Source organism: Cyrtonyx montezumae, unplaced genomic scaffold (assembly GCF_038088225.1).
Source record: "Cyrtonyx montezumae isolate F1298 unplaced genomic scaffold, pur_monq_1.0 scaffold_25, whole genome shotgun sequence".
NCBI classification, from domain to species: domain Eukaryota; kingdom Metazoa; phylum Chordata; class Aves; order Galliformes; family Odontophoridae; genus Cyrtonyx; species Cyrtonyx montezumae.
In genome coordinates, this window is record NW_027071992.1 from 16,209,717 (window position 1) to 16,237,466 (window position 27,750).

General features: G+C 42.5%; 1 protein-coding gene across 4 annotated transcripts; it reads right to left on the reverse strand.

Annotated features, from left to right (window-relative positions):
• On the reverse strand, positions 1-27,654 carry UBAP1 (ubiquitin associated protein 1). 4 transcript variants are annotated; one of them, XM_065740110.1, is made up of 8 exons: positions 27,623-27,654; positions 14,490-14,530; positions 10,170-10,294; positions 7,390-8,310; positions 4,477-4,509; positions 3,819-4,016; positions 2,354-2,455; positions 1-867 (listed from the first exon to the last, which is right to left on the reverse strand). In XM_065740110.1, the coding sequence occupies exons 2-8, from the start codon at positions 14,521-14,523 to the stop codon at positions 727-729; spliced, it is 1,554 nt and encodes a 517-aa protein (XP_065596182.1). In that variant the 5' UTR covers positions 14,524-14,530; positions 27,623-27,654; the 3' UTR covers positions 1-726. The 4 variants fall into 4 exon arrangements, with proteins under 4 accessions (XP_065596182.1, XP_065596181.1, XP_065596184.1 ...); XM_065740109.1 differs by lacking the exon at positions 27,623-27,654 and adding an exon at positions 27,506-27,548; XM_065740112.1 differs by lacking the exon at positions 27,623-27,654 and adding an exon at positions 27,109-27,219.
• Positions 27,655-27,750: the final 96 nt, after the last annotated feature.

The window sequence follows — 27,750 nt, forward strand, 5'->3', positions numbered from 1 at the left end:
TATATATCCTACAAGCCTGGGGGATTAAGAATACTGAGCCCCAGCTCTCTGCCTTTAGGAACAAGAACCACAACAAACTGCAGGTCCAGGTAGTATTTCAAGAGAACTTATAACCACTTAGCATAGGACACTTATGTCTGGCAGAAGTGTTGGATGCATGGGTCAAAGAAGAAACAAGAGGAACAGCTTCTTTCTTTATGCACGGCGACAATTTCCAAACCAGTGTTTCTCTAAGTTACAGGCTAACTTTCAACCAAAAAAATAAAACTCCATTGCACTAAAGGTCAAATTTAACCAGATAATCTGGACTGTGACACAGTCAAGTAATTCAGTACAAGCAGACACCAAGAAAGCAGCTTCAAAGAACCAAAGCATTATATGTTTCAGAACAAATTTAGTAATCCCCTGTCCAACTCCAGTGCAACAGTGAGGAGGACCACTCCTGTCTCTGACTATATACAATTCCAGTAGCGGCTGGGCAGTCTAAACTCTCCGTGGCCAAGCTGGAAAAAGGGAACTTAGGAAAGGACACTTCAAAAATTTAATTTAAGAAAGAAAGTTGGCTCCCAGTGAAAAGAGAAATGCCGGAGTGATGCACGCAGGCAGGCTTGCTCAGTCACTTTCCCATGTATGCAGAAAACTGGACTCCTTGCTGAGAGCAAGTCACACTGAACGTGAAGGTGGTGGGGCTGTTCCACTGCACACCAAGAACTCAGGAATGTGTTTTCAGCTGGCTCCTGCACGGGCCATTAGATCTTCCAAAGCATTTTGTTGGTCATTGTTATGTAGTAATAAGACCTCCTTAATGTCCTTTAGTTCAAAGCCCATTTCTTTAAATTGACTCATCAGTTGGAGAAGTTCCGTGATCTGAAAGAGACAATTATTGGCAAGAAAAACAGAGGATCACTGCTCAGCCTTACTCAGACCTGGAATTCAGCACAAAGACAGTCTACAGCAACTGGACACCCTGTAGGGTCAACTCCCACTAAGTACAGCCCATACAACTTCAATGTGAAAAAAATCTACTTCTATGTCACAGAATCACAGAAGGCTTTGTGCCACCCAGTTCCAGCCCCCAGCTGTGGGCAGGGATGCCTCCCACTATGCTGAGCTGCCCAGTCCACCCAGGGTGGCCGGTCAGCAGGGCTCTGTGCAGTAACCCCTCAGGGCTTTCAGTTCCCAGCATCTGCAGTTCTGAACTTTCAAGTCCTCTTCAATGAAGGCTCCAAAGCATAGTCTGTGGGAGTGCACCTCTTAGTAGAGAAATTCACCAGCCTGGCCCAATTCAGACTCCCAGAAAGGCTGGTTAATGTCTCCCTGCTCCCCATCCAGCAACTCCCACTGAAGATGCAATTTTTTCAAGTTACTTTGACTCTGTAATGATATACCAGCATTTGCTATCAAATCTCTTCCAAATCTAGGGCAAAACTGAGATATTACCAGAATTCTTTCAGACACTGTGTTAAACTACCAAAGAAAAATCCTAACAGAGCTATGAAGAATAGCGACAAGTAGTGAAACAACCCAAACTTCTGGGAATATTTTGCTATATGCATTGCATCCACTTGAGAAAGGAATCAAATTGAAGTGGACAATCAGGAAACTAGTATTTCTAATTTGAAGGGGGGGAGGGGGAGGGGAGAGTGGGAGGGCTAAGCCACTAGCAACTGCATGATCTAAACACTGCCACTTCTCTTACTGCCACACTGTTGCTGTTTATAAGCTCACCACTAGCTCTATATGAAAGTTTGTGGGACCAGGATTGCACCTCCAAAGATCTCCTGTAACAATTCGGCAGACAACAGGTTGGCATACACTAAAAGCCATTCCCACTGTGCCCTGGCTACCCTGTTCCTACCTCTGTATCTTTGGTGCTGCTGAAGTAGACACAGCATAGACCAGGCCCACAGAAGCTGTGCTTTCCAGCTTGTTTCAGACACAGCCCTAACCCAGTTTGCTGAGCGGCCAGGCAGATGCGTTTACACAACAGAAGAAATTCATGGCCAGGACAAGCTGGCAGGGTTTTGGAAATAATTTGCTGCTCCTGAAATTAACTGTCTGTGTTCCAAGCTCCTTGCCCAAAAGAAGACACTATCCAAAACACTGCAACCAAAAATCAACCACATCTTTAAAATAATCTTCCCATGAAAATGCATGCAAGTAATGGTAAATAAAGCGATGAAGAACTCTAACATTTCAGGACACGTCATCACCACATGGATATTGTTAGTTCTGAAAACAGGTCAGCACTACCACAAAGCCAGAACTACACTCATCACTTTAGATGAACTATTCCTGGAATTCCCTTTCATGGTGCAACCTGACTAATATGTTTAGGAAAATGTGCCCTCACCTTCTCCTCTGAACACTGTTGCATCTCCAAAGCTGCTTCAACAAGAAGTGGATCAAAGCCCTTCTCACAAAGCTGTCCATGTGCAAACAGGTAATCCAAAACCTGAGGGAAAGAAAACTTAAGCTTACAGTGACACACACAGCATGTAGTTGTACTCTCCGTATGCTCAGAGGAACTGAGGAAGACTCCATCCCAGGGAATAAGATTAATGCTCTCCCAACTCTATACTGAGACGCTTTATGAGAGCTTGTTCAGAAAAAAGAAACAAGTCCTCCTGTCCTTTATTCTCCTACTAGCTTCATCTTCCATTTGCAATCTTCTGTTCCTAGTCACAAAGCAAGGGCAGGAATTTAAGATTAAATATGTGTAATATAAAAAGCACAGTTAAAGTTCAGCATTCAAGTTAAGTCAGCTTTCAGTTCCCTCTCAAACTGAAGAGCTTACACAACCTGAAAGCAGTCAGCTTTTTAACAACACCTCAACATAACACGCAAGCTGCAAATCCCAGCTCACACTCCCACAAACTGCTGCTACTGTTCTTAGCCATTCTCAGCTTTGAGAGTTAAGGGCAGGAAGTCAGACAGGTAAGAAAAAGGTAGCACTAAGAACAAGAGAGAAAACAGCCTGCAAATATGGCAGGATTTAAAGCTGCCCTCCAAGGGTTCATACTTCTGTATGGCACAACAGCTTCTGACACAGTTCAATTCACTGACAGTAGGCAAGCAAAGCCAGCTCTACAAGCAGCCAAATCCTACATAGGGCAGAAGCTACAGGGACATTCCCAAGGTGATGCTCTACACAATGCATACAGAGCACAGAGCCAGCACACAAAGTCTGGCCACACTCTGCCTGCTTCAAAATGTCTCTGTTTGAAGCTGATCCAAGACCCAGAGCCACACTTCAACCAACTGAGCTTTATGCTCTGTGACCTGGTTTCAGCAAGTGTTTGAGGCGACACAAGGCAGGAAGCACCACAGTCAGTGCACACAAAGAAGTCAGTCACCACTGCCTTGGAGGGCCTTTCCTGGCTGCAGTAAGCCACAGGAGCCAACCTCCATGGAAGGGCATTTGTACAATAATACCTCACACTCAGAACAAGGGAATGTGCTTGTTTTCAGTCACACCACTCTAAACAAAGCATAGATCCATGCTAAGCTTCCTCTGGATTGTTTTGTAGTGCCTGGGAGGACAGCCCCTGTCCTACCTCTCACTGGAGCTATGAGTCCCTTTCCTGACATCAGCTGTGAGGCAGTACATATGCCTTAGGCAGTGTCTCAAACAAAAACTTCTATTATAGACTCTCTTTGGTTTTGGAAACCTCTTCTGTCAGGTGACAAGTTCTCAGGCAGTTCTGCAAAATCACTGTTAAAACAGAGCATTCCCCTCTCCACCATTTTGCAAAGCCAAGGCTGTCTCAGCAGAATCAGTACTTGAAGGTTTCTATTTCCCCCATGCAAGCTCTTACCTGGTCAATGTTCTGCCCCTTCTTCTTCATGGCTTTCAGGACATTCTCAGGTGAGTAGCCCATGTTGACAACTGTCTCTACACACTGCCTCTCGCTAGCAGAGAGAGCCTGCTGTAACTCAGGAAAAGGGACACCTGACTGCTTTGTGCAGCTCGTGTTGCTGGGCACTTTAGACACTGGGAAATTTTGTTGTGTTACCTGGAAAGGAAAACCCAGAAGCTCAGGTGATGGTCATCTTCTATATTCCCTTAGTTCTCTGTTTCTGGCTAGGGCCGAACCAGGATATCCCACAAAAAAAAAAAAAAAATTAGTTCAGTTAGTTGGAGACTTCTGGGGCTGCCTGCTGGAAGCCACTCACTGTTAAGATGAAACCAAGCACTGTTAACAGTTCAGCTCCCACCACACTCTACTCTCAAAGAAGTATCTGATTACCCAGATTTCCCACTATATGCTAAAACATTTTTTACAACCAATCTTTGCAATTGAAAAGTTCCATATGATGTGGGCAGCCCCTTGAGAACCCTGGAGAAAGCACAAAGATTGCTTCCCTTACCCTAAAGTTCACTCATCACCTCAGATTTTCAGTACTCAAAGGGACAATACCTAAGGAACCACATCACAGCTTTGTATAAATATGATGGTGGACGTCAGAACTTACCACAGGGACTTCAGTCTCCTTGTCTGGGTGTACCTGTTGGACGACACACAAATGAGGTGATGAATATTACATACTGCCACTACTGGGAAAAAGGTTTCATGAAGATCATGGACTGTGTCTACCATATTAGAGAGACTTGTGGTCCATGTGTTAGATACATTAGGCAGAGGTACACAGTTATAAAATAGCCACAGAATCACAGAATTGTTTGAGTTGCAAGGAACCCTTAAAGGTCACCTGGTCCGACTCCCCAGCAATGAGCAGGGACACCTACAGTTCCATCACAAGCTCAGAGGCCCACCCAGCCTGACCACGGTGTCTCCAAGCACAGGGCATACACTACCTCCCCCATCTGTCTGTCCCATCTGTCTTGCAGCCCCCTGTAGGTACAGACAGGCCGCTCTCAGGTGTCCCGGAGCCTTCTCTCCTCCATGCTGCACAGCCCCAGCTCTCTCAGCCTGTCCTCGTAGGGAGCTGTTCCATCCCTCGCATCATTTCTGTGGCCCTCCTCTGGACGCGCTCCCACAGGCCCACGTCTCTCCTGTGCTGAGCACTCCAGCTCTGGACGCGGTGCTCCAGGTGAGGTCTCACAGCGCGGAGCAGAGGGGCAGGATCCCCTCCCTCTCCCTGCTGGCCGCACCGCTTTGGATGCAGCCATTGTAAGGATCGTTTGTTTTCTCAGCACTCTATAAGTAGATGACATTCTAAGAAGGAGCCCCTCCCCCTCTGATAATCATAAACTTGCTTTTTCCATCACAGTGACAGCTACAAGCTCACACAGCTCTGTAACGTGCCAACTCCTGTTCAGCTCTTGACCCAGTGGTCTGCTGATTGACACGGATAGACTCTGAGGTCACTGCCTCTTGATTTTTTCTTTTTTGACTGACAATGGGTAAGAGAAACATATACTCCCCACCACATCTTTTCTACTTCCTAAGCATCGTGTTTCCTATGTCATATATAAACAAAATGGAATACCAGTTGAACATCCTCCACCAATGACCAACTGCCCTATTCCCAGTAGCTAGCAATACCTATCTTTGACAGCAAAACTTGGTACTTCCTTTTAGGAAACATTTTGCTGGGTTGAAAAGGAGCTAAGTGCTAACTTCAGCTCTGACTTTGTCTCCAAAGCCAGTATCTCCCACATCTATCTTTAAAACTTCTGCATTGTCCTCAGTCCAGTCCCAAGGATTTGTCTAACACCTGGTTCCATTTGTCCCATTCTAACAGTCCTGAGCTGGGCAGAAACTTGAAAGCCTGCAAGGAACCACCTCAAGGGACTATTTCATGTCACTCACTGCAAATGTAGGATGTTAAATGATAACTGAGTATCTGGCAGGAGAAAAGCAAGCAATAGGAAACAGATCCACTGTGGGAAGTTACACATCTTCAGTACTACATCCAGTTCAGAGAGGCCATGTCCCGACTGCTCCTTTCCATCTCCACATTAGCCTGGGATGGTATACATGCTCAATTTCTTCAGAACCAGCCTGCTAAGGAGCACAACCAACCGACAACTTCATTCTGACTTGTGTCTCCGTCCTTCTCATAAGATGGAGATTTTTGTTTCTCTATTTGCATTTACTTCTGTTTCTTTCAACTCAGGCCACATCCCTTCATCTAGGACCTCAATATGGAAATACAAAACAAGTACACACAGTCTTCAAATGTAAACAGAAGGAACTATGTCTGTCAGCATATCTATATTCCTGGCCTGCTACTTCCAAACACAAAGTTTCAAATTCTGATCTATATACTATGTCCTAATAACTCTGTTTTTTTTTTTTCACTCTTTGTTTCCTCTCTTAATAGTATTCCAGAGAATATACTTTTGCTCTTGATCATGGTTTATTCTAGCGTAAAGATTAAAACACTCAGAGTGAGAATGTAGCCATTTAAAGGCCCATCTATCTAGTTTTAAGTACTCTTTCACATTCATCCCTAGAAACACCTCATGCTTCAAGGATTCACCTCTGAGCAACGTACAGTGGCACAATCTCCTCTCAAAACTTGATTTGTAGCAGTAGCATTTGCTCAGCACACTACTACTTCTGCCAAAGCTCACTGTATTATGTTAGTTCTTGTGATCAATAAACACCTCTTCTGCTGTGCTCTGCAGAATACACAAATTGCCAGAACACCATATTTCTCAACAATGCACTTACCTAAGCCAGAAAGAGATGAAAGAACACAAACACTGACACTTGCTGTAGAGCACGTGGTGTTAGGAAAAGGGGAAAATACCCAACCCTACAGCATGCCAGTGATACTTGAGAACCACTGATTCACTGCTTATATCAGGCTGAAGCCTTCCAAGTTCTCAGATTGTTTTAAAACCAGCTAGAGGACTTGACTACATACTTTCCATTAGATTTCATGGGTACTAGTGTCCAGACCTTATGTTCTATGGAAAACACAGTCCACAAATCTACTCAGAATGGGAACTTCTACTCACATGGATACAACAGCTGGTCTGAACTTCAGCAGCTCCAAACTTGCTACAAGTCGGAGGCAATGAAGCTTCGCACTCCTGTCTCATAGCTGTACAGAAATCAACATCATATCCAAAAAGCAATACTTCCACCCTCACAGGTAACAAATCAGGCATGCAACTATGAACAACAGGAGTGCAGAAGCTAAAAGAAAATAATCAGAACTGGTTTCAAAACATCAGATTTTGTCAAGAGGAGATGGGGTGAAGAAACCTGTGTGTAACAGCTTGAGGTTCATAGTGTCAGCATGAAGACTTGCTACTCTAACAAAGGACAGCTCATGTACTTCATGTTCTATCTACACACCACTCACATTCAAAGAAGCTTAAAAACGAAGCTGCTGGATGTTTCACAATCAACATTTGCCTCCACAGCTCTGCATCCCCCCCATACACAATTTTAATCCACTGTGTTTTACCGTGGTCACTGCACTTTGTTCTTCCGTACACAGCGTTGACAAAGCCAGGGACGGCAGTCTGGATGAAGAGGATAATGCTGATGTCTCCATTCCACTGTCCTCGTTTACAGCAGAAAGATCGACCATATGGTGTCCGTTCAGTTCACTAGCTTTATTCTGAGCACAGGTCTGCAAGGAGCTGAGAAAAGTGCCATTGCGGAGACAACTCGTGCTGTGGAAAGTGCTCATGAGCTTTGACGATTTTTGATCACTCTCATCGGAGTCAAGTTTAGGAAAGGACAGGGATTTGATATTGCTCACTGAAGTGATAGGGGACAGGGACACTTTGGAAGACAAGGACATCTTTTCACAGTTTCCCAGTTGTGGTAAAGTGATAAAGCCATTGGGTTTGTGAAGGGGCTTCAGGTCCAATGTGGCCCTTTCTATGGATGCCAAAACTTCCTGATCTTGTAACACAGACTCAGACCTTCCTTTGGGCAAACTGCTGTCGAGCAGCTGGGCGACAACCGGCCCAGTAGTACCAACATGAATTTCAAGAATGTTTTTTAATTCCTCCTTATCATCGATCGTTTTTAATTCCAGTTTGTCAAATGGGTCTTCTTCACATTCAAAATCAGCTGGGTTGAAATCTGCTTTTGGATGAGGTGGACTAAGAACTTTCTGCTTCACAGCACTGCTGTTGGCTGGAGTAGGAGTAAGAATACTGTTGTGCTGCAGACTGGCGAGTATGGGGTTAATTGGTGGAGGCATGGCCTCAGGGCAAGGTCCCTCTGAGAACCCCATCCTGCTGTTGTCCTCTGGAGCCACTTTTGAGTTTGCTATTGCTTCTTCGGCCTTGCGTTCAGCTTCTCTCTGGGCAGCTTGAATTTTTTTGATATCTTCAGCCCACTCAATTGTTTTCTTTTCCAGGGAGAAGTCATACTGAGAGGAAAAGAGATGGGAAAAAAAAAAAGCATAATTGTAAGAATCACAGTCACTACTTTAACAGCAACTCAAATAACAGAGCAAGAGCTACATGAATTAACAGACAGGCATCATTTTTTTCCTTCAGCATGCCTTGTAACTTACAGACTGGCAGAAGTAGGAGAAAAGAAATAGTTAATTTTGCATCATTTTGTAAGGTCTGCTACAGTCTGGATTAGAATCCCATATTTTGCGTCCTTCCTATGTTTAGTGTTCCTTTAGAGTTACTGATGATCACAAAATCTCTTATTGTCTTGGGGCAAAGAGGAAATGTAGTCACTGTTAGTCTAATGCATTAGTCACACTGATGTCTGACAGGGGCAGTCACACCTAGATCTGGCACTACTGAACTACATTCAAGACCACTGCAGAGTACTTTCTGCATCCAAAGACAAGTACAGTATTAATCAGTTCACCCTAAAGTATTCCTAAACGGTTTGATATCAGTTCTACACCCACTGGCTGAAGAGGTATTGGCATTTTTACAATAATGTCAATGGCTTCCCAGCAAAAAGGGAATACTGGCTACAGAAGGGTATACTGGCTGCTCCAATGAAACAACTACCTACAGCAGCAGTTTCTGCCACTGTTACTGGCACTGATTCCTGTAAGCTTTCCTCACTTAACATCAGCTCTTACAGGGCTGGGTTAGTATAGGGAGACATTTATATAAGCTGCCACTATTGATTTCATGAGCCACTGTTGTGGCCTAACTGACTACAAAGTTCTAAACAGACTAAACATGTTTGGTCTTTATAAGATATTAAAGGCAAAAATATCTTTAGTGCCCAGTGAGAGAATATTCATAGAACAAAGCCTGTGAGCTACGTGCAGGGTGTAACCTACCTGTGACTCACAAAAATTACAACCTGCTCACCAGAATGAAGTCACATAACCAAACAGCACTGCTCTTGCAACAGTGCTAAAAGGTCCTGGCTCTAAAGAGCAACACACTAGGAAGGCTTGCTATTCTGATGCTTTTGTTAGGTCTTTCTGAGACTCACTATGTTGCATCACATCCTATCCACAGCAGGCTCCACTGAGAACCTGAGATCTGTTATCTCAGCTGAATACTGAAGAGCTTTCCTTTCCCTTAACTCTCTAAGGCTCTGAAAAGCAAGATACACAGTTTTCCAGCATGGTGATTTTGAAAAACTCACTAGCAGAAGTGCTAAGCTCTATTCGTTTCACATTCTTTGCTATCTGAGCAGTTCGACTGTAATCCCTGTGTCACATCCTGCACTTGAAGATTTTTATGTTACCAGATGTTTATGATACGAGTCATGGACCTCAAAGGCCCAGAAGAAATCTGTACCAAGCTGTAACACTTTTGCTACACAGCTGGAGTACAATTTCTGCTCAGAACCGCACTGAGATCAGGAACTGGAAATTTCCTCATCCCTTTACTTTGAGAACCCATAAAATACAGCCATACATGTTACCTTCAAAAAGCATTCTATTAACATTCCATAGAATGAAGACTTCAATTATTACAATTCTTCCTCTTAAAAATACTATTTAATTTTAGCAACATCAGGGTAGCGTTTAGATCTTTAACACAGACATGAAAGCTTGTTCTGATTTTTTTTTTTAGTAGATATAAGGAAATAAATGCCATTAGAACTGATAAACATAAACACAGGTTACCACGCAAAATATTTTTTATCTTGTTATAAATTCCAGCAGATCTTCTGCTACTACTGGCATAAGATGTGTCAATACATCATAGTCAAGTCTAATATCTGAGCACACACACAAAAAGCAATTTGCAGTATCGTATGTGGAGGACCCCCCAAAGGCAAAAACACACCACTTACCTGGGATTCTCTGATAAGCTGAAAAGAATCAGGCAGGCAGAAACCAATGGGTAATCCAACCTTTGCAGGGGTTTTAAATTTGTCTCCTATCTTAAATGGGACATCATCAAGATAGCTGAAAGGCCCTGAAATCAAAAGAAGTTTAATCAAAAACCTCACCAGTTCAATTTACTCCTCACATTTTTTGTATTTGGGAGTGATTCTTCCTCTGTTGCCACATCCTATCAGGTGACTCAACCCAAAGGAAGCTGTGTCACCAGAAACACACTGAATCTGTTTTGACTTCATTGCTGCTGTTTTGTTCTTTACAAAGAACATTCTAGTCCTTAACGTTTTCACAACAACAGAATAGCTGAACGGTTTTTGAAGTCAATATCCCCAGCATCTAAATTTCCTTTGTGATAAGTCTAAGCCTACACAACCAGACTTGGAAGCTCTCCTGAGCACTGCATTCTGCTGTGCTGCTGTAGAAGGAGCCATCACCTTTCGTCACATCCAGAACAGGCTTTAGGATGACCCAACTCTTGAGCAGCTACAAAACAAAAATCCAGTCTTGGCATACAAGTGGAAGTAACATTTGGACAAAAGCACTCACAAGAGCGAAAAAGCTCAAGTCAAGTAAACTGGCTTCAACAAAAACACAGAGAAGTACCTAAAGACTATTTAGGATGGTAATTCTGATTTTCCAAATGAGGCAATCTAACTTCATTCACTATCAAATTCATGATCACTCTAATGAGGCCACTGACTTATTCCATGGTCCTCCATCTGTGCTTGATGTCTATCACACACTGTTCAAAAAGCTTTTTAGTACAGAAGCTCTCTCTTCAGGCATTCTGCATACTCACAAGGCAGTTTCATCAACAATTCTAGCTCCTCCAAGAATCCAGAGGTTTATAGGTTTCCTTTCCATGAGTTGCTGTGAAGTTTTACTAGAAAGCTCACAACCCAGATTGCAGTCAGTTTGTAGATTAATTTAAAAAGATCTCTTGGATTACGAATCTAGACTTTCGGAATAGCAGGCAAGGTTTCTGCTGTTGTCTAACAGTGTGAAGTGTTCCTCTAGTAACTTTGCTTTGAATGTTATAAACCCAACAAGACAGTAGTGGCAACATCTCAGATGTCATGCAGTGACTAACCTCCTGCTCAGTGAGCAGTGCCTTCCTATTTCTGTCTGGCCTATTTTCATACTTGGATGACAGTTTAAGTATTATTTGTGTTCCTTCACTGTTGAACCATCTACAGTAACACAGCCACAGGCTCCAAGAGGACAAGCAGCTTTTGAAAACAGGAATATCCTGTTAGTTTGGAGTTAAATGTTTATGTGCTGTCATCAGGTGAGCTCTCATACTATGCACTGCCTGGTCCCAGAGTCCTGCTAGGATACAGGCAGCACTTCCTCCAGCTTCAAAACCCTCAGGCTGAATAACCTCTTGTACCACCAAAGAGTGAGAAGAGGACCCCACACAGAATGCGCTACTACTTTCACTGACCGCTACTGAGAAGCGCACATTCAAGTAAGGCACAGCATCCATCCTGCACCTCAACAGCTACTAACACCAAGACATTCAGGCAGTTCCTCAGCTGACTATCTGAGATGTTGGATATGACACTGCGTGTATGCATGAGTAGGAACTGTTGCAGCCTTTGAACTGTAGCTGTAAATTATGGCTGACTCCAAGTCAACCACACCTCCAAACTGCTGAGATCCCAGCTTGGCTGCTACCATGCCCCAGTTAGTCCCATGAGCACTAGTTCTGCTCCAGCAGGGACAACGGTAGCAAGTGAAGCAGGATTACCTTTCTGCACTGCTCCCACAGCCCAAGCTGCTCAGTATGCAAATACATGTCTGACTAGACAAACTGACACAGTAGGTGGTAGACATCTCCCGAAATAGGTACTAGTTACTGCAGTGTTTACACAGCAACTTCTTTTACTGTGCTAAAACAAACAAACTAAAGAAAGACTAGATTATCTGAACTGACAGCTGTTAGTTTAACCTCAGCAGCTAGGCTAAAGAGAAAACTTTCTAGTTTCTTCCCATTATGATAGTTTTCTAATACACTGCTATAACCTTGCCTTGAATAAAACTCTACTGCAAGGATATCAGGCAGGAGATACACAGACTGCTCTACACATTCTGACAGGAAAACGTCCATCATGTTAAAAAAAAGGTCCTTCTGAAGTAAAACACTGAGGCACACAGTATTATCAGCAAACTTGCTGAGGGTGGACTCTATCCCCCCAGAGTCATTGATGAAGATGTTGAACAGATGTTGAAGACATCCAAGACCCACCCGGACGCCTACCTGTGCAACGTGGTCTAGAGAGCTGCTTTGGCAGGGGGTTGGAGGACTCAATCTCTAGAGGCCCCTTCCAACCCCTACAGTTCTGGGATTCTGCGATAGTACAGAATCTGTTCCAACGCAGTCAGAACAGTACTGGTCTAGCTAGCTTAAAAACTGACCCAGAAAACAAGGAATTGTTTTCTTTTTTCAAATAGACAACCAGTGTCAGTGAAATACAACAGCAATGTTAACACACTGCATTTGATATAGCCTGTCCTTTTGTCCATAAGATGAGAGCTGTATTTCTGGATGCTACTTCTACTAGAAAGTAACCTTGAAATTCCAGTCATCCAAATGACAGGACAGCACATGGAATTATATTTTAACCAAAGTTATACATCACCTCTTAAGAGATAAAAAGTGTTCTGTTGTCTCCAGCCTGTTCCTACCTGCACAAGGCTCTGAGAAACCTGCTCCAGGTGGCCCTGATTGAGCAAGAGGGCTGAGAAAGACGACCTTCAGAGCTCCCTGCAAACCTCAGCCATTCTGTGATTTAACCTCCTGAATTCAGTCTCTAAGTCTCAATACACAGCTGAACAATAAGTACAAGAGGTGCATCAACTCTGTTGACCAACTCCAGCCTGTCACAGAACCTGAGCTGAAGGCAGATGAGATGAGACCGCAGCTGTTGGAATGGATGCTTTACACTAAACCAAAATTCAGTTAGTGGGATTGATTCTTCCTAAATATGGAAAAAGAGAAAAAAAATGTACCTTGTTGATTTTCCAAAACATTATCCAAGAAATTTAAAACCAGTACTGTGACAGAGTTAATGATATCATTAGGAACAGAGGATACACAGGAAGGTAATCAACTTAAATAGCCAGGTTACAGCATCATCCGTTTTGATCTTATTATTTTGAAGCCAGGGGAACATTCCACCACACTGTACTGTTTTAAGAAACATTTAAGACAGGCTTATTTCCATCTCTAAGCAATAACTCTGCAAGCCTGGTTTAGGGAGCACACATTCAAAAGACAATTACCCCAGAGAACAACGGCTGAAGAGTTGGCAATTATCTAATAATGAAGTGAACTGCCACAACAATGGGGGTAACCATCCAAAAATTAAGTTTTGGTAGGCTACTTTTATTAATCCTTAACTGTGCATTTAAATTAATCTAAGTTTACTATGTACATCAATTTCATGCTTGCAAGATAGAACAATACACTCAGGGGGAAGAGCGATGCCCCTGAATCCTCTTTTCAGAAAGACTAACCTGAAAAATCAAGCCTGCTTTTCCTGACACAAAACTTTCTTTTTACAACAATCATGTTAAACATTTCATTTGAACCTCACAGTGCAGCTTTTGTTTACTTCTTTTCAGGATCTACATTGTATGTAATGAACTGAACTCGAAGTCTCAAAGGAAATATATTTTCAAATCTATACCCCATTTTCTAAAAGTAAAATGCACAAGAAAGGAATTCTTTATGACACCAAAGATCTGCATGACATCACACATCTCAGATGTGAGACAAAAATCTCTTCTTCACTTACCTATCTTAATAGCAGATAATTACAGTTAGGCAAATCCAGTTTAGGAATAAATTCACTTCTAAGTAAAAAGCAAGCATGATGCTATATTAGAAACTTAACTTCCAATCCAAATGTTCACTTGACTTTCATAAAAATTAGCTGCAGGTTTGTAACCGCTTCAGTGATCTTCTCACCAGTATCATAATTGCAGTTCAACACTGATTTTGAAGGGGGTACTTGGGGAGGTATTAAGTTTGCCACAAATGGAGAGTGGGAGTAATGAAGGATGATCAGCAGCTTTATTTCAGTTTAACTAGAGAACAGGCACAGCATCAGCAAGTGACTATGCAAGGAGGAAGCCAAGGCACTTCATTTATACCAAGAATCTCATCAGAGGCTGAACAGTCTCTGTGGCCTTCCTAAGCCAGGCCTCTAGTCAGCAGCAACAGTAAGATTCATCTGATTGAAAGGACAGAGATAAATTCCACTCACCATGAGAATCGGATCCCAACTTCTTAGAAGCCATTTAGAACCTGAAAAACATTTTAGAACAGCTTTAGCACATTTATACATACTGTGTTGCATAATCCCATGCAGTTCTATAGTCTTATCTCTGGATTACAGGATACGCTGCTGACACTTGCTATGTTTATCCTATTGCCAAGTTAAATATCAAAACTTATTTTATAATGCCAATAATTAAGACAGTAAATAATTTAGCCCGGGGTCTGACAATCTAAGTGGCAAAAAAAAAATAAAATAAAAGGCAAGAAGAAACAGCCAGATTAATTAGGAAGGCAGAGCTCCAGGTCACAGTACTCAGATGTTGCTCCTTCCCAGACCCAGTGAGCAAGCATAACCTGCCTCCCCGGCAGGACTAGTAAGAATAGCTTTTCCTACTGGAAATACCACACTGATCCTCTTCAGTTTAATCCCTGTTGCTCTAAAAAGGGATACTATGACATTCAGTACGCAGAGCCAGTCAGCCAACATGGCACTGAGTAAAACAATACATAATACTGGTATACAGTAACTGGTACAAAGATTAAGCTTTCAAATATGCACAACGAAGCAATGGTAACATTTTTCATCCAGCGTCCCTGGAATTACAGTAACATTTTTAGAGAATGCGAATACTCCATGATTAAGAGGTTAAAGGAGCGCTCAGGAAGCACACAACACAGAGCAATCTCATCCTGAGAAAAGAGCTCTTTTTAAGCTAGAATGAGCTGCACAACACTTGGTGCTGATAAGCCCTGCTCCAGGATACTTGTGGTATGTTCAGTAACAGACCTGCTTCTTTTGCCATACTAGAAGTATATCATAAGACCTTTCTTAAAAGACAACAGCAAAATTCCCTGAATAACTAAATGTAAGTCTTCATTTGATGCTATGCATGACATAGGATCAGAGCTGCTCTGTTTCTGAAGTCCTCCAGCAAACAGACTGCAGCACCCAATAGGTGTTCTTCACAAAGATGAAATTAACCAGTACAGTTCCATCAGCAGCCAACAGCACTCCAAACACAACACAGAACAGATCCAACTTTCACGTCCATCATCCCCAAACAAAGTCCTGTTCTTCAAGTTTCTCTCACAGATTCAGAGGAATGTTACCCTCATGGATGTTAACTTCAAGGAAGGGTGTCTAAAGATGTTTAGCTGCCTCCTGGCAGCAGCTGAAATGTTTTGGATCAGGAGGAGACAGTTTCAAGTGTTGTCAGCAAACAGAACTGTTAAAGCACCACACACAGTAATGCTGAAACAGGCTGCCAACCACGTTTTGTCATCTCTTCAGAAAACTCTTCAGGGTTTTAATTAAACTAGTATCTTCTGAGTAATCAGATCTGAAAGGGTATCTAGCCCACTGCAAGCGGTAGTACTGGGTACTGTCTGAAGTCAGGTGAATCTGATCCACCACTCCGCAGTACTGCTATTAGCAAGGTTAGTACAACCCACCGACTACCACTGGCAAAACAATACCGAAGAGCCAGACTCATCAGCGTGAGGAAAAAAAAAAAACACAATTATCACCAAGAGTGACTCATGAGGAGATGCTGGGAAGTTGTATCTTATTGTCATTATTCCCACACTTAGTTTACTCTCTCCTGTCTACATTCCTTTTCTTCTGAAAGATTTGACTGATAAGTTCTAGACAATATTTTAAAAGTTCTACTCTAACAACTAATTTCAGCGTAAGTCAAAGCCCAGTATCAAGATTCTCTATATAGTTTTACATGACCTTCATAGATTTAGACAGTGCTAGGATAAAATAAGATTCTCATACAAGAGCTTCGTGTCTATGCATGCTAAATAATCGCTACACAACTGAGATCCCTTATGTGGGCTGACAGTAAAAAGACAGAAGTTCAGCACAGAACAAAACAGGTCGAGCTTTCAGATACTGCAGTTCCCGAATTGATGATAATACCCCCATATCTGCAGGTGTTCCTGCTTTATACCTCCTACAGCTCTGCAAACAGTAAGCACAGTAAGCTGCAGAGTGTAGTAAATTCCCCCTTTGTTAAGTGCAACAGCACCAATACTGAAAACAGTTCTTTGGATCAAACTATTTGAAGTCAGATATGACAGTTTTCATTTGATTCCCAATGGCCAGTGATTAAAACAAATTTAGTGGTGTGCTTTCATCTTACAGGATAAAAGTGGTCACCTTACATTTAGCCTAATGCAGAGTAGGAATAACAAAGACAACAATAGGGTGTAGGGAAGCAGGGATTACATATCCACATTTCAACCATCGAAGCACTTAGAAAAAAGAACTAGACTTTGAAAGACAGTCTGTAACATCAAATTAATTTAGTTTATTTTCAGTGCAGCGGTTGAAGGGCAGACGGACAGCAACTAGAACAGCAATTCTTTTAGAGAAAATTCTAGAATATATTAATGGGAAGGACAGGAAGAAAAGAGCCCCTGAAGAGTAGGCCTATCTGCACATCATGTATCAGATTATGAGACAACACCCTTTAGTGACGGCAACAACATCCATTAAGGGCCTCTACACACAGAGGCTGAACAGCGACAAACATTAGGAGAAATTGATTCTTTAAACTCTTCAGTTGCTTAGCATAACACAGTGAGCAATTAGACCCTCTGCTTCAGCATCATCAATCACGGGGAGGTTAAATTGGAAGACAGCTCGCTTCCAAACAAAAAAAGGAATGCATCTCTCATTTTGCTGTTCCATATGGATTCATGGCATTAACATCAAATAACCACAGTTCAGTAGCAATCCTCATGTAACGTCCCACTTTGCTCATTAAAGACACTGCTCTTGTTAAAAGCATATGCTGTCTGAAATGGTTAAGGACTTAATGCTTGTAACTGATAAAATAGTCTTGTTGTGCTTTTCAAGATCCTGACTGTTGAAGTGGGACACAAAGCAATTTGCCAAAAATTTTACTCAAAAATAAGAGAAAACGCTACAACAGCTGAGGAAGAGGTCTAGCACTTATACCACCACTGAGGGCTATGATAATCTCACTACACAGTAAAGAAACAAATCCTAAATTTGATATGCAGGGCAACTCCTTTCAATTAATATTTCCTTATACCTAATGCTCTAGACAGCAATTACCTTCCACTTCTGAAAACCCAAAATGCAGGTGAAAAGCTTCTAAAAGCCTGTAATAAATTTAGCTACTTTGGTTTTGTTAACACAAGACTTGATACGACTATGAACAAATCAAGTCCTTAACAGTACCCTTAGCACAGCTAATGCCAAGCACAGGTATTAACTTCTGTAGCTAATGCATCTTAGAAGACAGACAGTATTTCAGTATAACCCTCCTCATGTTAGTTAGAAAGAAAGCTATTCATTTTGACAAAATACCCCACTTACCCTGTTCCTATGGTAAACACACATGAAAAAATTCTGGAGTGTCCTGTACGTTAAGAATGCATGCCTGGAATCTGGAGCAGCTTAAGCTAATTAAAGAGTTGCTCTCCTTGTTGCAGTGAGACTTCAATACGCAACATGCCAGCTATGAAGTACTCAATATTAATACTTCAGCCTCTTCCTAATTATGAATGAGGAGTGCTAGACACTCTTTCAATGCTATCAACATTGAGCAATCTTCTACAGATCAATCCCTTTTAAATAAAAACAGCTTGTGCCATTTCAAGCTTCTTACATTCTTTGATGAAGAGATAAAATAGTTGGTCTTTTATTATCTAGGAGTTCAACGCTGTGGACAATGCCAGGACCTACTCTCAGTTCCAACACAATAATTCTGTTATTTTATTTCAGAAAGTAATTAATATTCTTATCATCATCAGCATTAACCAAGACTCGATGTGTTTTAGCACTGCAATAACTGACTGCTATTAAAAACAACAATCTAATCCACTGAAGCTATATCCCTGCTAGCATTCTTTATTAATGCTTATGAAGAAAAACGGCATGATTTATTGCCACATTTCCTTTTCAGTTAAAAATTTGGTGAAAGAAATTAATGTGGAATGACTGGAGCAAATCAGACAAAAAAAAGAGCAAGAAAATAAAAGGACAAAAAGTATAAAGATCAGCAGTCTGCCAACAGGTCAAACAGCAGCTGCCATTTACTATTAAAACTTCAGTAAAACACATGTGCATTGTAGTGCAGGAGAATAAAGGGAACAGTGTTAGACCACTACAGATTCACCAATTCTTCTTACACTCAGGTCACATGCACTACCCACTCTCACCACACACTTTGTATTCTCTCAGCAAAACTCAGCACGTTACTGTCAGAAAACACAGGCTGCTGAATTAACCATTCCACCTACAAACAACCCTGCCTGCCCTGTACAATACAGGCTAAAACCTTGCCCTGCTTCAAATCCTGACTGCACCTTCCATTCAAGCAGCTTAAAATACACATGGCCACCAAAAGCCTTCCCTCATTCCCTGTAAGACCACTCCCCACAGCGTGGTTAACACTGCTGAACAATTCCAGCCACCATCACTGCTTTCCACATACAGGCCTCATTTTTCTCAGCTACAAGAGACAAATTCTGAGGATCAAAATTCCCTGTACTCAGTGCATTCAGAAGCCACCATCTAAAGCTTCCACCAAGCTCTCAGAATTGTCTTTTCCGAGAAACAGACAGGACTGAATGGGCATTAGAAAAAATGATCCAGAAGCAGAACGACATCAGTAATCAACACTGAATTAAATTCTGCTGCCACTACTCATGTTTTAAATAAGCAGGCTCCACTGGTTTCAATTAAAAATGGAACAATGTGGAGCCACATAAAGAACAGAAAATGAATGTAGAAGTGAACGCTTACACCTTAATTGCTTCTTAGAGAAGCTTGCTAACTTCAGAGTGAAGTTTATAGCAAGGATTCTATCTTGCTCTTTAGAAACACACTAGACAGAAGTATCACCACCTGGTACCAAAATAAACTCTGACACATAAAACCAGCAACAGATACCAGAACAGGCTCAGCAAAGAAGTGCTGCCCACTCTAAGTACACTTCTGGAGTTCAACTTTCTGTGCTCCAGGTGAATTAAGTTGTCTTCTGTGCCTGTCTACTACAGAAAAGCAGAAATTTAGCCTTGAGCAGCGAAGTCCAACTGAGACTATTCTCAGCCATAGTAGTTGATTTATTACAAAAACAGAGTACAAGTCCAGGAGCTGCTTTGCATGCTAGAAAACTTCAGTGGCCTAGGCTCCATGAAAGTCCCACACTCCAGTCCTCAAACACAGACTCCTTCCTTGCAATGTCCCAATCTGGAGTCAAACAGAAAAGGCCTCTGTATTTAAATCTCTTTGAATGGAAATAAGGTTCAATCTTTAGTCCAACAACAGACTAAAGAGATCAGGGAAGGAAGCCACATGCAACAGAAAGAAGATTCAACACATCTGTTAAACAACGTTCCTTCAACGTGTGCAACTGCCACAGCTGAGCTTACTCACAGCGAAAATGTACAAACATGCTGGCAGCTGGCATCCTCTGAGAAAGAGCTGAGCCTGCCCTTGAGACACCTTTCAGTAATGCTCCAGTTGCTAAACTCACCTTTACATGCTCAAGAGGAATGAAAAATGGAAAAGAAATCATAGCTACCGAAATACACAGCTGTCCAGTAAAGTCTGAAAGGACATTCATACCATCAGGAACTGAATGAATGAACCCTTACTTACACGTTTTTAGTTCACTACCTTTAATTCAAACAGAAAATCATTTTGCCACCAGCGCCATATCATTCCTCAATGCTTCAAAACAATTTTACTCCCAATTAAATTCTTCTGCACTGATTACATGAAACTGGATTCAGTAACTCAGAAATTAAGTTTGGGCTATTTCAAACCCATTAAAGTTCACCATTTTGTTTTACACCATTTCCAGTCAGGCTTGGTGGTAGAAGACATTTACCATAATAGGCATTTCAGCAGCATTGCTAATGAGCGCAAGCCCTCTAAGCACTTAAAGAAATGAATAACTAAATGGAAATGGCTCGTTTTAAATTCAAAAGAAGCCTTCAGAAATGCATTAGCTTCAATTCCTCGGGCAGTTTTGACAGATCTGACTCAGCTGCAGCAATCCAGCCTTATTTTTATATAGGTAGATGGAGTAGGTTGCTGGATGAGATTGCCACATGACCGTCCAACAGTACTATCCACAGCCATTTCTCTTCAAATGTCTAACAGTAACAGAACTGCAGCAATATGAGACTGATAACAATAAGCAGATCTCCTCATTGAGCCATCATTACTTAAAAAAAAAAGTGGAAAGTCTACATGAGTTGGCAATTCCTCAACTGAGACACTAGATATCACCTGAGAATCAGTCCCAGCTTTTCTACTAACCCATCTTGATTCAAAGTAGCAAATAAATCCAGTGCTGCCTAATAACAGAAGCACTACATTCACATTACTGTAGTAATGTCAAATTACAGAAGGTTTGTAACAGTATACACACAGCTTCTCTCCCAACTTGAAAGTCTTCATACCTCTAGGAAGAAGCAATTTATACAGAATACTGCCAAATCCCTGCACTAAACACTCGCATAGAGAGCAAAGAGCAAGCAGAACCAGAATTCCTTCATCACTCTGATACTGCAATGCATATGAAACACCCCAAAAGAGTGGCAGACCTTCCAAATTTATTTTTATAGCATAAAATGTACACTGAGACACTAAAAAGATGACATTATGTCACATGAACAGCTATGGCACAACCATTTTGCCAGCTGAACTTACATTTCTAAGTCCATCCCCAGCTCCAAAAGCTAACCACCTAGCTGCTCATGAAGTCAGCTCATTTGCCTTAGTTAAACTTTGTTTACCTGATATCACATAACATACTCGAGGGTCTTTTAAGCTCCAAATACTAAGGCATTTCCTGTTGATAATCTTTTCAAATTGAAGGTGTTCAAACACACAGTTTCACATTTCCATTCACACTTCAATTTGCTAGCTTTCTTTTTGCAAATAAAGATAAATTGAACAGTGTTACCTTCAAGCAACAAATTTTTTACCTTCTCTACTTGCACTTGCTTTGCAAAGAAGTCACATCAACAAGCTCAGGCATTCAGCAGTCCGTAAACATATTACGTGCATTTACAGGTGTTTTAGCAGACAGCCAAAGAACTCTGGGTAAGTTACAGAAATCATGCATTAAACACTTTTCTGCAACAAGAAGCCAGTTTTCACAGATGTTAAAAACCACAATCTGTCAAGACACCAGCTAGCAGTAGTAACTGCTCTTTCACAGGTAGTTCACTGGCTTAAAGCAATGGCATTTTGCATCCCACCATCTCTCAGCACTTCTGAACAATCTGAAGCTGTCACTTTAACATCATGAGCTTCTGCTGCTTGTAAAAGTTCTGAAATGCATCGCCCCCTCTGTATCCTGTCAGGCTTTGGACAGACTAATAATGGCAACATGAACACCGACTGATTCAAGTTTGATAAAATAGATTTCTTACCTAAACATTTTCTTTAAGTTATCCCCCAGGATAGGTGGCACTCCAGATAGTTACATGGTTGGATGTAAATTAATTGCAGATACAAAGTCCTGGCAGCCAACGACCACTGACAGAATTACAGCTCGATTAATATCTAATCTACGGTTATGAGGAGCTCACAAATCTGAAAGGCATGTAATAATTACAGATTTCTACTACCTAAAATCATTATGGTTCACTACTCCTCAAAAAGTAAAAAGTTAGTTTGTACTACCATCATTTTTCCAGACATTTTCACTCCTAAAAAAAAAACCAAACATACCTGACTTCAGGTCTATCAGCTTCCCAAAAAGAGGCCCTTAAGGTACTTTCTGAAAAGTCCAATTAAAAAAGGTACTCTATTATGAATATAGGCAAACAAAGTGAAAGTCAATAACCTTTCAGGTTTTTTCACTTGTTTTTTGCTTAAATCAAGGAGTCAAACAGTCTGGAAACAAACGTCTTGTGGTGAACTAAAGACTTATAAGGTTATAAGAACATTCTTTTCTTAGAACACATAGATTGTAAAGCTTCTCTATGATTTTTCACCACCAAATTTTATGCCAGATAATTAACAGTGATTTTATTTATTAACAGTGATTTATATAGAAATTCCTTTCCCAACTACAAGGAGCTCCTACATTTTTATTTTGAAGTATTATTACATGTTACTGCACTAAGATGCCACATGACAGTACTTGTCATTACAGTGGAACCCAGGATAGCTTTGCTATATTGGAAAAGAAAGTCCACATCCCTTGACAACTACTTCACAGAGCATTTACAAACTAAGATTCTAATTTGATTTTAGAGTTAAATTGATGAAGAAAAATCAAACTGAACACAAAAGCTTCATGTGCCAATTAAGCACAGCACTAATACTTTGTCATAGCACAACAAAAACACACAGACACTTAGAAGTCCAACATCCAAAGAATAAATCTCATCAGTCACATCTTCATCTGCTGCTACCCTACAGAATCCTGATAGCACAAACACATAAATGAGACAAGTCAATTATTTGACAGGATCTAGTATGTAGCTATGGTGAACTGACCTCCAGCAACATTAACTTCACTGAGAGCTCAAAAATAATAGAATTTAGTTCATTACTAGTTTCCACAAAACTGACTACCCAGGTAGCTGAAGTATATTCATCTAGGGACCATGGACTTGCTTCCTGCATAGGACTTACGTTCTGCTTTTCTCGCTTACAGAGTTACTCTGATCCAAGTGCTCCTCACAAAATGCAACTGGGAGACTGCAGGCCCTGAATTCCCACTTGAACTCTGTCCCTATAGATGATGCAATACTAGTGATACAGTACTATGTTCTGAATCAACTTTCCCTTCTAAAGATTTAAAACTAAATCAGAGACATATTACTCTGTTTCCCCTTTGTATACTTCTGAGTTTCAAGCAAGCATGGCACAAACTTCTGAGAACAAAAATGTTGAATCTAGACATAAGAGCTGTTCTTTCTAAACTTTAAAGTACAAGAAAGAGTACTTTCCTGCATTTAAGAAAATCCTTTGCCCGTGTATGCTAAAATCTAGAATTACTTGCAATTTGAGAGAAAAAACATTGCTTAGATTCTTCTAGAAGACCTCAGTCAAGACTACACCGACTGCAGAAGGTCACTAGGAACACAGAACATGAGCTCATTCAAACTAAGTCAGAGGGTCAAAGCATTACACAGAGCACTAGCATACCAGAAGGGATTACCCACCCAGGTAGCTAACAGAAAAACAGCAAGCTCATGCTCACACTGATCAACAGCAGTCCCAAGCACAGAACATGCCTAAATTGACTGGAACCATGTGAATTGTTCAGACCAACTCCTGGCTCCAGGCAGGACCACCTGAATTCCAATGCAGTATCTGAGAACACTGACAAAACACTCCTGGAGCTCTGGCTGTGCCCACTGCCCTGGGCAGCCTGTCCCATGCCCACTGCCCTCTGGGACAGAGCCTTTCCCTAACCCCCTGCCCTCCCCTGGCACAGCTCCATGCCGTGCCCTCGGGCCCTGTGTCTGTCACACAGAGCAGAGCTCAGCGCTGCCCTCCGCTCCCTGTGAGAGCTGCAGCCGCCATCAGGCCTCCACTCAGCTCCACTGCTCTGCACCCAGCACACCCATGGCCCTCAGCCACACACACCTTGCCCTACAAAGCCTTCCCACTTGCAGCACTCCTCTGGGTGATCTCTAATAGTCTCTGTTCTTCTTACACTGTGCAGCCAACCTGCAGTTAGTGCATGAGGAGGGGTCTCACAGTGCAGCACAGCAGGGACAAGTCCTCCCCTGCCCTGTGGCAGTGCTGGGCCTGATGTAGCCCAGGGTACAGTTGGCCCTTCTGGCTGCAAATGTTCAACTGACAAATGCTCAACTTTGCAGCAACCAGAAGCCCCAAACCCCTTCCCAGGGGCTGCTCTCCAGCCTCTCGTCCCCCAGACTGTACCCACAGCCAGGGCTGCCACCCCTGCTGTGGGTACAATCTGGCAGCTGCTCTTGTTGAGCTTCACACTGCTGGTGAGTGTCCAGTTCTGATTTGTCAAGATTTCCATGAGGCCTTCTCTCCCCTCGAGGGCAGAGATTGATTACAGAGTGGTACATGCTATTAGATCATTAGTATTGCCTTCCTTGTTACCAGCACAAGCAGACAATACAGGGAGAATAAACCACCCCCTGATACACCCTAGAAGACCTACTTTTTAAAACAAGAAAGCTATTTTTAACTTGTAAACAACCCCTCATTCCTTTTCCTCTGAAAAACTATTTTCAAAAACATTTTCCAGAGCTTTTCAATTACAGCTCCATCAGACTATTTTCACACTGTCACTGATTTGAATTACACTGATCATTCCAAATAGAAAGTAATGCCTTTATGTGAAGACTCTTTAAGTAAGGATTGCATAGCTTCAGCTCTGTAAAAAGCTGTGAGAAATTATGTTAGAAACAAAGTACCAGAGAAGGTGAATAGCAGTTCCTGTTAGAAAGTAGAACTAAGTTTCTCACATATCAGATTATCAGAACATTCATACTATTACCAGATGTGAAATACAGAACAAGCTGGTGACAAAAAGCTCACAACATGGAGACTGGGTATTGTCAACATTATTTAGTGCCAAGTCACTGAAGTTTGTGTAAGCAACACGAAGCCACAAGCTAATGGAATTAAAAACAAGTAAGGTGGTGGCTACTGTGGCACTACAGTACTTTTGCCACCAGCACCAGCAAAACAGCTCAGGCTGTCAACGTGACAAAGTCAGGTGAGACAAGCTGCTTGACTGCTCTAGAAACCTGACTCTTCTCCTGTCTAAAGATTTTTGTCTTTCAGGTAACAAATACTGAGCACTGAAAGGTACTATTAGAACAATGGAGATAGAGCTCTTCCACATGTCTCTGATCATATCTAATGTTAAAATTTTTACTAGCCATCAACAAACAATAAATCTCACAGCTGAGCAACGGGTCAACCTATTAAAATATTCTGAAAATAGAAAATAACATTTACTCATTATTCATTCATATACCTTACACTTCAGAATTGCTCACTTTCTGCATGAACTTCCCGGTAACTTTCAGTTTCCATCTTACTTGTGTTACATTGCTTTTGTTTGAAGATGTGACTTCTGCCCTGCTCCACACTGAATGCACAGGAGAGGGGAAAAAAACAACACTGCAAGCCAAATCCAGCAATGAGAAGAGAGGTGCAATCACTTTCAGTTTTGTTTCTGACCAAATCCAAAAGCAGTCAACAACAAAGTTTAAAGATTCTATTTTCTCTTCCCCTGCTCTTAGATCAGTATCTTGTTTTAAAGGTTTAAGTCACTCCTTTGTGATGGTGCTCCAAAGTGTCACTGGTACTTACAAATTGTAAGTCAGTGCTTACAGCACACGGCCTGGAATACATCAGCCCACTACCACACATACCTTCCTCAGTTGGCACAGCACTATGTGCACAGCTCTGTTCTGTACAAAGAAGAAATGATGCATCAAAAAACGTTTCCCCCCCACCCCACTTTTCCTTGGAAAAAATATCATTGCAACTCAGAGAAGTCAGGTCTGAATGGCTAGCTCTAAGGAAATAAGCAGTTATGGGAGTGCCTGCACTAGGGCAGTCCCACACTCCAAGGATGACCTGGCAAGGAAGATGAGGAAGGTAGCTAATTGCAGAACCACCTCTTCCTCTTTTTTCCTTCACACTCTTGACCACAGGTTGGAGTAGATTCCTCCCCACCGAGCTCCCACAAAAGCCTAACCACCCAATAACAACTTTTGAAATGCCAACGCCTTCTATCAGTAGCACACACACTGAAATCCGAAGGAAGAGCTGTTTGTAGCTTAGCAATGCTTGTCATCTAGGAATATCGACCGCAAAGTACTAATACCTGACATAACCCTATTTTTATCAAATCTCAAACAACAGCTACATCTGTTGCGAAGCGAAATGATAAAGTCCATTTGCTTATCTCTGCTCTAATGAGGCAGCATCTTTCCATAAGACTCTGGTGGTTTTTTTTTTTTGTTGTTGCTTTTTGTCTTGTCTAGCATTTTAAGTGATACAGGGAGTAAAAACACTTCAAGTAATTACTCACTTCCAACTACTGTCATTTGTTTCACTTATAAGGAAACAATCCCAACTTTCCTTTTCAAATGAGAGACTTCGGGCTATCAAAAATCAGACAGACAGCCCTCAAGTTAGGTTAAGTATCTTCATCAATTCGTTCACTGTTTTTCTCTGAGTGAGTACCAAGCTAACAGCACAGGAGGCATTATCATGAAGTTAAAAGCTACAAAAATGAAGTGCTTTTACGCTAGGGTATACATCCATGGTACGCCTGCATCACAAATACAGAAGATGCAGCCCTCTTCTCAACTCAGAAGAGGAACAGCTAACTGGAAAAGATCCAGAAATAGGTAACAAGCATGAAGTGAGATAAGGAGGGCTACCACCCATACAGTAAACAAGACTTCGGCTCTTCAGCCTACAAAGACTGGAGGGAGGGAATATAAGAGACATATAACATCAATGTAACACTGAAGGTTACAGTTCCCACAGATAAACAAGTGACCTAAAGGAAAGCTCGACAAGAGCCATGCACATCACTCAAGCCCACCCAAACTAGAAGAAAAAGACTTTCCACAGAAGACTTGGTTACCGCAACGAGGAAGCTATCTCCCATCAGTGGGCATCCACTCTTTACCCGAATTCTGGCAGCTCTGTGAAAGCAAATTCACCGCGGGGAAGCACTCGGGCAGGCGCCGGAAATACGGAGAAACACTGAGAGGAGCCAACCCCGGGCCTGACCCCGCTGCCCCGGGGAGCCGCCCTCCGCCAGCATCGCCAGCGCAGCGCGGCCAGGCCCCGCTGCTGCTGAATCACACCGGGGCGGGACAAGCGGCGGCGACGGAGCTCTGGCGCGGCGTTAGAGCGGACAGCCCGGGGAGGGGCCGCAGCCGGGAGCGCCACAGCGGGAGGAAGGGAATCGGAGCCCGCCGGCCTGGAACGCCGAAACGCCTCGGCCGCCCTCCCTCCCCGCCAGGCACGCCCATTACCTGCCGGCCCCCGGCTGCCAACCGTCCCCGCAGCCCCTGCCCACCGCCCAGCCCCTACGCCAGCCGCGCCGCACCGCCCTCTGCGGCCCGGCCGCCGGGCGCCGCCATCTTGTGTACCTGCCCTCCGCCTCGCCGCCCCGGGGACGCGATGACGTCACGACGCCGCGTCACCTGCCGCCGCGGGAGGGGCCCACGTGACGTCAGCGCGGCGGGGCGGGGCGGGGGAATGGGGTGGGGCGGAGGGG

Coding starts and splice junctions, on each gene's coding strand:
- UBAP1 (XM_065740110.1), bottom strand. CDS start 14,523: ATGGCTTCTAAGAAGTTGGGATCCGATTCTCATG. Junction 10,295..14,489: donor GTTGGGATCCGATTCTCATG/GTGAGTGGAATT, acceptor TTTTGATTTCAG/GGCCTTTCAGCTATCTTGAT. Junction 4,017..4,476: donor AGGAGACTGAAGTCCCTGTG/GTAAGTTCTGAC, acceptor TTTCCTTTCCAG/GTAACACAACAAAATTTCCC.